This window comes from Accipiter gentilis, chromosome 9, assembly GCF_929443795.1.
Source record: "Accipiter gentilis chromosome 9, bAccGen1.1, whole genome shotgun sequence".
NCBI classification, from domain to species: Eukaryota; Metazoa; Chordata; class Aves; order Accipitriformes; family Accipitridae; genus Astur; species Astur gentilis.
The window spans coordinates 27,137,450-27,149,945 of record NC_064888.1 but is presented as its reverse complement, the minus strand read 5'-3'; the positions used below and the strand labels follow the sequence as shown (position 1 = coordinate 27,149,945).

The 12,496-nt window shown below is 35.0% G+C and overlaps 1 protein-coding gene across 1 annotated transcript in view; it reads left to right on the top strand.

The window, feature by feature from the left end:
* The window catches only part of KNDC1 (kinase non-catalytic C-lobe domain containing 1), a 67,976-nt gene that overhangs the window by 30,904 nt on the left and 24,576 nt on the right, over positions 1–12,496 (top strand). Inside the window, exons 7-9 of the mRNA XM_049810502.1 lie at positions 6,979–7,093; positions 10,261–10,332; positions 10,435–10,496. Of these exons, the coding sequence (XP_049666459.1) occupies positions 6,979–7,093; positions 10,261–10,332; positions 10,435–10,496 (249 nt within the window). The remainder of the gene's footprint in view (positions 1–6,978; positions 7,094–10,260; positions 10,333–10,434; positions 10,497–12,496) is intronic.

Below are 12,496 nucleotides of genomic sequence, written 5' to 3'. Positions count from 1 at the left end.
GCCTTTGGTTCATCATAGCTAAAAAATTAATGTAACATTGAAGATTCTAACTGCTTTTTTTCCTTTCCTATCTCTCCTCCCCCTCAACAGCATGTGTGCTTATTAAATTCATAGTGCAGGGGGATAGTAAATATGGATAAGTACCACATGGCATGGTTTTGCTCTCTGAGGGAGTTACTTACTGTATGCATATTGAGTCCTTTATTTAGTTTTTAAATCCTGCAGGTGCATTCTTCAGACTCTGGGAAAAGATCCATTTATTGTAGACACATGATTCCCCCAACACCGTCCCCCTTCCTGCTCTGGACTATGCAACCTTCATATTCAGAAGAGAGTGGAAAGTAATAATCAGATTTATAATCATTCCAAAGTCTTCTGCTTTTGCTGTGTCATTTGTTACTCTGGATTTACATGAACCTGCTTCATTTGGTAGATGTGCTTGTATTTCTAGCAAGGATCACAGCAATTTCAGTCACTGACTTCTTGTGAGAAAGCTTGTTAGCATCCAGAAATCTAGATATGTCTTAGTATTCAAGCAATGGAAACAACTGTCTTTCATCATATGTGCAAATCTCTTTTCTTCTGAATGGAGTTTTTATTTTTTTATGCTAAACTGTATAAACCTAGGAATTAATTTACATGTTTATTTGTCATGGAGAGGATGGCTAGGATAAGGCTGTCAGACCACTGTAAAACTGCTGCAGCTGGTTTGTTGGGTTTTTTGGTTTGGGGTGTTTTTGTTGTTGGGTTTTAGGAGGTTTTTTTCGTTCCAAGAAATAAAGGTAGCCCACTTCAGTCATTTGCCTTGAGGTAGAAGTAGACATACTTAAGCCTCCATGTTAACTAGAGAGGTGTGGTGAATAAGCTGCCATCACTTATGAATAAATTGAGTGTAGTGATAAGGGTTCTTCTTTAAGGAGGAAAAAAAATCTGTTGAAATAAGACCTATATTCTGTCCTTACTGGATTACTGGGACAACAGTTTAAGTCTGGGTACATGAAGATACTTTAAAGAAAATAATCCTCAGAATTATAGTTTCCCAAAATTCTTGCACAATTTAAAAGTTGTAATGAATGTCCTGTTTGTTTTTCCTGCAGCAGCACTTGAGATTGGCACACAGAAATGTAAACCAAAATATGTTTTCACATTATTCTGCTAGTCTTCTGAAATCCTCTTTTTCTTCAAATATTTCATCATCAATTTAAATGAAGTGTTCTTTCAGCCTGAACAGAACTTTATTCTCCTAAGTAGGCTCTTAGTAGAAGTGAGGTTATCCCACTCCCACTGAATTCACAGGACAATCACAGTGATTTAGAAAAGGTAGCTATTATTCCAGTTACTGTAATAAGCAGTGTTATAATATATATGAGCTGAAATGAAGACAGCAGGGTGGTGGTTGTCTATGAAACTAGGGTTTTATAGCTGTGTTTTCAGTAGAAGAAAGGTTTGATAGACTCATGCTCTATATTCTTTTTTTAATAATCAATTCCAGCAAATGTTCAGGTTCTGCCACATAAAAATATTACGCTCTTTAGACAAGTCATGGGACTTAAAAAAAAAAAAAAGAAACAAAACCTCTAAAAAAACCCAAACAAACAAAACAACAAAAAAGCAAAAACCCCCAAAACTTCTTTAACTGTTGTAGGGAGAAAAAATGCATTTAAGTATATCAACATCTGTGAGCAACACCTAAGTTTTCGAAATGGCTGTCTCTTCTATGAAATGCTGAGCTTCTAGCCTGGTCATCTTTGTTTTCTGAAGGAAAGTCATTCATTTTCAGTAGTCATTAAACTATATGGCGGACTCTATCATAAATCTTGGGGGGGGGGGGGGTAGTGTTTTCAGCTTTTTCTTCTTTTGGAAAACAGATTTTATTCCTCGGGCTTCTAAAACAACAGTTTCTGCCTCTGTCTTAACCTCCTGACAATTGCAAAAATAAAGCCATACTGTGCTATCCCTTCTGTGAAAAAGTTACAACTGATGTCTGTCTTTCAAGTTCCCTTTCGTTTCTCTGTCCCAGAATTTTACTGAATATCTAAAAATGTTTGATTTTTTTTTCTTTTTTTTTTTTTTTTTTTAAGAGGCCAAAACTTGAGTCTGAGAGTTTGTTCTTTTACTGCAAAGGCACAAAAAGTGTGAAGCCCCAATTAACATGATTTCTATCTTCTGGGCTAAATAGAAAACACCTTAGAAGATTTACAGCGCTGCTCTTTCACTAGTTTTCTATAACAGATAAGTATGATTGCAGCAAATAGAGCTTTTAGAATAGTATTTCTAGCGTCTCTTTAAATATTTCTTGTTCTTCAGAGAAATTGCAATACCAGTCCCATCCGGTTGAAGATCAACCTTGTCTGCTCTGGAGAACAGACAGTTTTTCTTGCCTGTCAATACTTCTCCAGTGGACAATATTTTTCTAATACTCCAACACTGCTTCTTAATGTTGTGTGCTTTACTGCTAGTAAGCATTACTAAAAAATACTTGCTTGCTTTTGTCTGGCTACTGCAATGTATCTTGTGAGGGTTTTCCTAGTAATTTTTATAGTTTTGCATGCCATAAATAAATATTTTTCACTTCAAGTTTGAGTGGGGATCTTTTATTTCTCTAACCAATTTCATTCCAATCAGGTGTGTCTCATCTCTAATGCTTTTAAATGTTTTCTCTGTGATACAAATGCTATGGCCTTTACGTGGGAAGGGCTAACGGGAACCTGGCATACACACATTTGTTTTCTGTTGATTATTCATACCCAGTCAAGCATGAGAGAAATGAAAAGCCACGTAGCTAGAGAATGACACCTGAACACTGGGGAAATAACACTGGAAGGAAAGAAAAGTTGTCAATTCCCAGAATAATACTTATTAAGAAAAGAATGAAGACAATCTTGATTGCTTTGGCGGTTTAAAATATGCTAGCATTATGTTCATAAAATATAGTACGCTGGCATAGTCTGAATGCTTTACTAAAAGTTTGGTTTTACAATTCTGGTACCGGCAATGAAATAAAAGATCTGTTAAGTAATCTTTGCAGCACTGAAGAAAAAACATCACTTTTTCAACAAGTGAGGTTTAAAATGCAGTATTTTTGGCATAAAACAAAATGTCACCAGTATGTAGCTATAGGCAATAATCAGTCATGTGGCTTTTTCATATTTTCTGTCAAAATTTCTGTGCTGTGAAAAACATTTTCTTATTTTAAAAATTGGTTATATGATTTTGGTTATAAAAAGGTTTGTTTTAGAACATGAATAAAAAATTTCAGGAAGAGGCACTGGATTATAATTTTGTTTGGTGCAATTTTACTGGTGATAATATACTAATAAATGTTTTGTATCAGTATTAAAATAATTCTTTAAATGAAATGGACTCGAGGCTTTATGGGTGCTGAACAGTTGTTTTGAGCTTGCTTTGCTAAAGTGTCTGAAGAGATAGTTAAGTAACAATGCATGCTACAGGCAGTTTGACTAAAAAATTTTAATCATATGTTTTCCAGCACTTGAGATATTTTTTTTCTTGGTGGTTGAGTGAGGCTTTTTGAAGTTGTAGGAAATAGTAATAGCCATGAATCAAAGACTTAAATGTTAGGAAAAAAACCCAAAACAACCAAATGTGAGACACATGCCTAAATAAGGGATTTTTACACTTAAATGTTTACCAAAACACAAACAGGTTCAGTGGAATTTGAATGTGCATTGTGTTAAATACATTTGAGGTATCTCATGTTAAACACCTTAAAGGTGAGGTATGAGTTGCATTGCATTAAATACCTTTATTTAAGTTTTGAGGCTTAAATAAAAATTGCCTCAATCTTAGGTTGTGAAGTGTATTATTTTTCCTTTGGAAACTATTTTAACCAGACTGCATGTGTTTTTCATCACAGATGTAAATATGTGATGAAACATGTCTTATTGTATACCTGGACTATATCAGATAACTTTTACAAGTTGTTAGAAGGATAAGTCCCAGCAGGTCTGAACCCTCAGTCTTCAGATGAAGTCTTCTAGAATTCTCTCTTTCTGGTGTAGGAAGGTGAGCATTTGGAATAATTAGAACACTAGAAAAATAACCTTCTTGGGTTGTTGGGGTTTTTTTTTCAGGAATAAAAAGTAATCTTTTGATATGGTCAAGGTGGGGAGAGACTTCAATTATAGTAAGAGACAATAGCAATGCAGTTTGTTATTAGTATCACAGAGAACTATCATATGAATACTAGCTAGCAATATTGATATTTGAAGTTTAATCTTTCTTTAGGATACTTGCCAGAGAGAAACAGTAAGGGTATACATTTAAATAAAGTTCATCGACCTGTAACCAGTCTGCATCCTTTTTTTTCCTAACTCAGGTTAATTTGGCCATCCTGTGGATGGCAGTGATTCTTACTTCTGCTAAGATTTGCTTTTCCTACATCCTTGTTTCTTCTGAAACAGAATTTATTTCTGGTGCCTTTTCATCCCCTATTTTGTTATCTATCATTGACACTTTCTTCTTTCTTATCATAAACTTTTGCTGCTGCTCTTAGGGTTTATTCCTACTTTCCTGCTGTGCTTAAATTTCTTTCTGTCATTTCTTTCTTCCTCTAGAGAGCTTGGATATCCCAGAAGTGATGAGAAATACTTTTCAGCTTTCTGCTGTACAACTAACTTCAGTCTCCAGTTTAGCAAGAGATTCTTCTTCCCCTTGCTAGCCATTCATCACCTTCTCCTGAAGTGAAAGGTGATTTGTATATGCAATAGAGGAAGCCCGTCTTTCTCCACTGCAGCTTTTAGAGCCTCTAGGGACATAAACTTCAAGAGGAGAGATTCTCTTACAGAGAAACATGTGGCAGTGGTGTGTACTTATTACAAAAATATTCCCAAATCCCAAAACCTTCTTAATGTGTTAGTCATTCTGTGGAATTTATCTTTTGATTTCTCTCCACTTGTTTGGGCTGTGCAGGGTGAATTTGAAGTATTTGGCTGCTTCTTTCATTGTAAAGTGTCTGTGAGCAAAGACATTTGAGGCACATGAGAATCAGGATGCTATGGAGGGGGGAACGCAGCACTGATCAGGGATAGTAATCAATCAACAGCATGAAGTTCTATCTTGAATGTTCTGTAGAGTAATTCTTTTGGTTTTACTATCTGTCCTCTTCCTTCCTGGTGTTTAATTGATGTCTCTTTATCAGACAGTTCGAGCTTACTTTTCTAGATATAATGAAGGAACACATTGATGGAATAATTTTGCACTCCAGGATGCTGGTGATAGCAAAATTTGAGAATGAAGGTTAACCTTATTACCTGGCTTCAAATCTGTCTATGCTGAAGTTACTAATTTTTGCAATGTGCCACAATGGAGGATGGGAGAATAAGAACACCACATTTTTATGTGTGTTGGAGGTAGGCAGAATACAAAACATTTTAAGTAGATCAAAAGGTATGTTTGCCAGTACATCTTTCTAAAACTTTATGGTTTATCTGGTTCACCTTCAAGGAATATTTAAACAGTATAAACTCAAAGTATTACGTTCCTTGAGAAAGTCTTCCAGTAAAAATTAAATTATCAGCAAATTTTCAGCTACAGAAATTAATGAGGTTCTTTTTCTCCTCCCCATAGATCACAGGGAAGCTATTTCTGCTTGTTGATCTTGATGAAAGTTAATCCAGTAGTCTTAATTGCATATTTTATGATAAAATCCAAATAGCGCCTCACTGAAGGGTGTTTCATAGTCAGTGTCATGAAGAATGGACTGCAGTAAATGAGAGTGCAGAGACTGATTTGTCAGATGTAATGATGTACTAGCACTGTGTGTGAGAGAAACCCTTAGTCTGTTTAGATTTTACAGACATTGATTGGGATATAAAGGTACCTGTAAAAACAGACCAGTTCAGGGTTTTAATTTTTGTTTCTGTCTCTTGTGCTCCAGGTTTTTTTCAGAGTTAAATCTGAATTGCTTCTGGTAGTTCTTTTCCCCAGCATGGCCTAAAATTGATGTTTAGAGGTACATTACTATCTTAGGGCTGCATATGCAACAAAAAATATGTTGTGCTGTTTTCTAAAGTAGTTGGACAGGTCTGCTCTAAACCAGAGGTTTCTGCCTACAGTGAATTTTTTACTGTTCCTTTGGTAGATGAATGGAGATCATGAAGTCCAGCTGATATCAAGAGCCACTAGTAGTGATAAGCTCTTCTATTAGCACAGCTTGATCCAGGAAGGTGTCTGTGCAGTACTATCAATGTCAAGTTTGTATATTCACCAAAAAAAAATAAAAAAAAATCAATTGCAAAATGTAAACCATGGATTCTCTGAAGAACAGTAAGTTTCCATGGAGGAGTATCTTTGTCACATTAAGGTATTATGCCAGGTATCAAAATCTAAATAGATAGCCAGACAAACAAAGGAGGTTACTACAAATTGAGCAGCCAGCGATTAAACACAGAACAACGTGCTTGAACTTCAAATAAACCTGTCATTAATTCTGTCAATATTGTTAATGCCCTTCACAGAAGAACAAGAAATGATGATGAAATCCTGAAGGTAAGGCTTGTAATGCACCTGTCAGAGTAAATCAGGATTTGAATTTGGGATTTTTTTGTGGTGGTGATCATTTGGATTTTTCTGGTTTTAAGCCTAGGTGATGTCCCCATAATTATGTGTTATCTTTGACATTCTAGAAGAGTTTTTCCTTAGTATGATGAGAAATACCTTCCAAACAGCTTACTTTTCCTGAAACACTTCTATTCTTGTTGAAATCTCGCTTGAATTACACTTTTGTTATGCAATTAAGAAACTACTGGTTCATCTATACAGCAGGTTAACTGTGCAATGCTTTTTCAGTAAAAAGTATTACTAGTTCATTACTGGCAAGTGCAATAAATACCTTTTCTTAATGCTTTTTAGGTGAGTGCATTGTATGTTAGGGTTTCCTTTTTCATTGCATCAGTAAACATTTTTGCGTTGTGATAATTTTTAATAACTTTTTGCATCCTCACTCTTTTTTTTCAGTGGATCTCTCTAAAAATCCTGTTGTCCTGGTATGGTAAACCTCTGAAAGACTATGAACTCTGGGCATTATGTTACGAGTGTTTATGTACTCTGCAGACTTGCATTGATTATCCAGGTATAGTCTTAATTATCTTAAAATATTTGCTTAGCTAATTATGTTCACTGTATTAGTGTTTTCTTTATTCTATTGATGCAAAACATCAACGTTCATTTTGTGTACAGAAAAAATTATAGGCGATATTTCTAACTTCACTCTCTTAAACTGTGGCTTAGAATTTTTATTCAATTTGGAGTTTTCTTCCATATATAGAAGAATGTCTTCTTTTCTTTTTATTCTGAGTTTTGATGGCTTTTGCAGGGGAAACAAATCTTTGACTTCAAGCAGTGAAACAAATTTTTTGTTTAGACATTTTGGGAATGGAGAAACTGTACTGTGACTTTTAAGAAAAGCATTCGGAACTTGTATCTTGAAAGCAGTAAGAAATATAAGTGTTATATATATGTAAACATAAAACTTCCTCTCTTGCCTGGATTTCTTTGTGACAAATGATTCTGGATGTATTTTTGACAATACAGGGCTTTGTCAGTTTAAAGCGCCCAGGGTCTTGTCATGACATTACTCCTTCCATGTTCCCTATGCTTCAGTTTATAGAAGAATTGTCAGAAGTCAACTTCTGAGAGAGGAACAGGGAACAGTCTTTTGACAGAATTGGAATATGTTGTATGTGACTTGGGAGAAGACCATCCTAAACTTCCATAGGCGTTGTGAATGTTGGTTTAGCTTATACTAATAATAAATCTGTAGCAGTTCTGATAAACAGAGCAGAGGTTCCCACCCCCCACTTACCCACCCCTGCCTTTTCTTTTTTTTGGTTTAAAAAGCCTGCTTTTGAGGGGTTTGACAGGGATGAGTTTGAAGTCTATAACTGAATATAAACAACTGGATAGTGAGGTGCAGAAAACTTACTGCATCTCTTTGGTTTTCAGCTTCAGCTATTTTATCTTTCATGATCTAAAACTGCTAAAAAGGAAACTGGTCATAAATGGAGATTTCTGAGCACTTTAAGCAATGTTACACTTAAACTAAGTATTTGATACACCTTGCAACAGGATTAGTTCAGCCTCGTAGCATGTTCCTAATGTTTGTGAAGGTTTCAAATAACTGCACATAATGGATCAGTTTCTAATTTAATATGCCTAGCCAGCCTCTGTTACCACACTTACATGCACTCAAAATGCATAAGTCTTCAAAATACTAAAGGCTGAGTTGTGATCTGAACCTAAAGTAGCCTGTAAAAGTGAACATAATGATACAAATTGCTAAATGGAAGGCACCCTACCTAAAATTCCATATTTGACAAATAAAGCTACCTTCAGGTTAAATATTGTTTTCAGATTTAGAATATTTCTGCCAGAGGATTCTCTGCCTGTTGCAAGAGTAATTGTGCACTGTGGAATGACTTACAGTGGTGTTACTACTACAGTCCCCCCCCCCACACACACACAAAGTTCCCTCAGCATTCCTTTTGAGTAATATGAATTTACTAAAGGTGAAGCTGATACCATATAAAGTGTTTGATAAAATACCCTTTGTCTTAACACTGGTAGAGTAAGATTGGTAGCTGATGAGTCACAGTTACATATATGAAATGTGGAACAAGCTGGGTTATTTATTATTTATTCACTTAGGCAGCCTTTTCCTCCAAATCCTTCCTTGATTACACTTTTTTTGTTATCCTAAGCAGGAATTATCTGGGTAAGAAAACATACCCCAAAGCTAGCATCTTCATGTATTTTTTTAATTCAGTCCTGCTACAAAAGTTGTTTGTACCCTCCATTGAGACTTTACTTATTTCCTCTCCTCTTATCAGAGGATGTTGCTTACATGTTGCCTTTAGAGAGCCCAGGTGAGAATTCTCTGTTGTACTGAACTCATTGAGATCTGTTTTGCGGGAACTGTGTTGCAGATTCAGGGCCAGAGGCGTTAACTCTTCAGAAACAAAGATAGTGAGCACAAAGAGTTCTCAAGGGAGCTGCCTCCGCAGAAGTAACTAGTAAAGGTTCCCATTTGGGAAAGCTTTGCTTTTCAAGACATGTAGTTCAAGTCCAGCTTAAATATTATTGAAGGTAGTAGACAAGTCTTTATTTACATTGAACATAGTGAACAACTTAATGGCTTTAGATGTGTTTTGTACAGGTAACTACAAAAGCAAAAGTATGATTTCCTTTTTTTCTTTATTTTTCTCTCTTAGACCTCTTCAATTGACCTCTTCAATTTATTATTTAATAATAAATTAATATTTGTTTTACTCTTAGACTTCCATAATATTTTATTTAATAATTTATAAATTTAATGTTTTAACCTCTTAATTTAATGTAGAATCTGTTCTCCTAGTACTCTCTTTTTTAATAAGAAAACACCGTATTTGATGGTAGTCTACAAAGGCAGGACTACATTGCTAGCCAACTGGCTTATTATATTGAAACATGTAAAATTACAGTTTGCTTTGAAGATATCAAGCGGATAGACACAGTCTTACCACAGGTTCATAAATTCATCACTGAATTTATATAATACGATGTCATGACCATAATGTTAAGTTCCTGAAAACCTCAGATCATTTAAAATAGTTTTAGAAGTCAGTCATTTCTTTCCTAACTATGGAAAATTTCAGGGCCTTGCAAACACCAATCTACATAACACTTCAGTGGGAGACTGTGTGTGATTATAACTATCTGTGCAAAACTGGAGTCCATATCCTATCCCACCTAGAGGAGTTCTGGATCTGGCCACATATGTCTCAGCTGTCTCCAGATAATGACCCTATATTTTGGTGGGGTTGGAGGAGGGAAGAGAGGAGAGATTAAACGCTTAAGATAAATTGACTATCTTTTATTGGTACCTTGTGAGAAGACTAGAGTACGTCTAGCTGTTGTATTTCTTTGTTTTGTTTTGTTCCTTTCTTGGCCTTCCTTTTCAATGCCGGGTATAAAGAGAATAAACTTCCAGTATTCTAAGCCCTTTTATTTATTGTGATCCCATTTTGTTTTACTTTCTTGTCTTCGTTCTGCAGGGATTGCTTTGGGTGATCATGCATCTACTGTCTCTTTACTGGGTGATGTCTGTTCTAGCATTAGCGTTATTTAAAGCATCATTTATCATAGGGTAATTGCTGACATTGCAAATTATTTTTTAAATTATTTAATTTCTTTTTATTAGTGTCAAATAGTTACAAAAAGAGATATTTGTTATGCCTTGCTATTTTCTGGCTTGTTTTGCAGTGGTCTTATGTTTGGACTCTGTGCTGATTGACTGCCATGGAAGTATCCTCTTTGCTGCTCCAAAAGCTGAAGGTAAACTAATACATTGCATGCTCTGCTTTTATTTCTTTTGAGGAGGAGTGGAGAAGGTAGAAAATGTCTTACCTTTTGTTTCTGGTTTCTTTTCTCATTTAGAATCTTGTGATATATTTTATTTAGCTCCTGAAATTGAAGAAGAGGATGTGGATACTGAGAAGGTAATGTACTAGGTTATTTAGGTTCCTATGTATTTTATCAAAGGACAGTCGTATCCCTCTGCTGTTCGAAGAAGCAAGCTAAACTCTTCTAAGATTCTAATAATATTTCTTGTTTCTCCCAATATTTCTTGGTTATCTGTGGGGGGGGGTTATATATTAATCTCCCATAAAACTATTTGCTTCTGAAAAATAATTTTGCCTTCCAAAATTGTTGGAGTAACTGCCAAAAATCTATTATTCAATAGTTTTCCATAAGGCTTAATTATTTTCAGGTTTTTAGCAGTAGGTCAGAGTTTGAAGTCATGTTTTCACATTCTGGAGGTCACACTAAGATCAGTATTTTAGACTGTCTAGGCTAAAGCCCAAACATTAATTTCATTTGGAAGATTGGATAAAAATATCACTAACAGCATATTTTTACTATGGGAACGTTATGAATTATATCTCTTACCAATACAGTTTTCCTAGAGCTTTTTGCTACGGATATAAGCCGTAAGGAGCTCTCAGACCAAAGATGATAAAAATGTTAATAAATATCGGGTGAGTATTTGTCTCCACTGCAACCGCATCTGAATTGCAGACTGTACCACAGTAGTCTTAAGAGTTAGGAAAGCAGAAGTTACGGTACGCTTCTATTATGTAACAAGAAAAGAGGTTAGCTAATATGTACCTTGTGCCCCACGAGTTCTTTAAAATTAGACATAGTAGTCATGAATCAGAAAAAAAACCCCTTCGTTAAAAATCTATTAAAGACAGAGTTTGACTTTCTGCAAAATTATCTGTAACTAGAAAATGTTTATATATCATCTTCTTTAAAGTTGCTTTTTCTTCTTAAACTGCCTTGATCCAACATGCAGGTTTTTCAAAGGCTTCAGAAGCTTAAACTAACCCTGAAATATAATACAGCAGTTTCACCAGACGGTAGAAGTTAATAATCCTAAAGTCTTTATACTTTATTCTTTTTCCTTAGAAAATTTGAAGTAACCTTTTTTCCTTCTTTTTCTACAGCATTATATATAGAATAAGCTGACCTTTTTTTTTTTTGGCTTTTTCCTGATATTTGTATACCTTTCTGGTTGTTATGAACATTTAGTTAGAATTATGGTATGGGAATCAAGACTCTGTAGTGGCAGTCATAACTGTACTACCTCAGGAAAAGGAACTTTTTTGAAGGATATGCTGGATTGGATGGCAATTTTTTCCTAAATAAATAAATTTAGATTAAAATTGAGATCCCATTGACTCTTGGAATTCTGAGCCTAAGGGGAAGAAAATATTTTGTTTGTTTTCTTGGAGCTGCTTTCTCCTATTTCAAATATTTTTCTACCTGTTAGCTTTTGTTCAACAGTTCAAATGGTTCACAGGTTATTTTCTTTTCAGTGAACTTCCTTGTTATGTTGTGTTCATTGCTGTTCACTTTGCTCAAGAGTGCTAGAAAACACTGTTTTATAAGACCACATTATTTAGTACTGTGCTTAGGTTTCTGTCCCTTGAGCCTTTTTAATATCTTTCAGAGGCAATGTGAAGAAACACAGTGCTTTAACTTTGTCAAAATTGCATTTGTAGTACATGCTAACATGTGTAAACTAAACATTAAATAGACTAAATCTGGCTCAGTTGAAAACTGTAATTCTTCAAATAAAGCAAGAAAGCTTGTGAAGATCAAGTGCTTTTCAAGGTCCCTCATCATGGCAACTTCAGTTGGTCTAGCTGCAGGTAGCACTATAATTGCTAAAATAAATATACAGTACCTCATTCTCCTGATAGGTGTAATCTTTTCTGTAAAATATGATTTGTACTGGCTCGCTTGTAATTACTTTATGCCATTTACTTGCTGAATTATCATCAGCTTTTTTAAGTAAATTGTGGCTGGCCAGGTTTTATGGTAGAGCTCTACCATTGCTTTCAGCAATCTGAGTTTTTACATAAGAAAGGAATTCTTCAAAATGGTTCTAAACCCACTTTTTTTTCCTGACTAATTTTCCTAGACAAAGGATAAG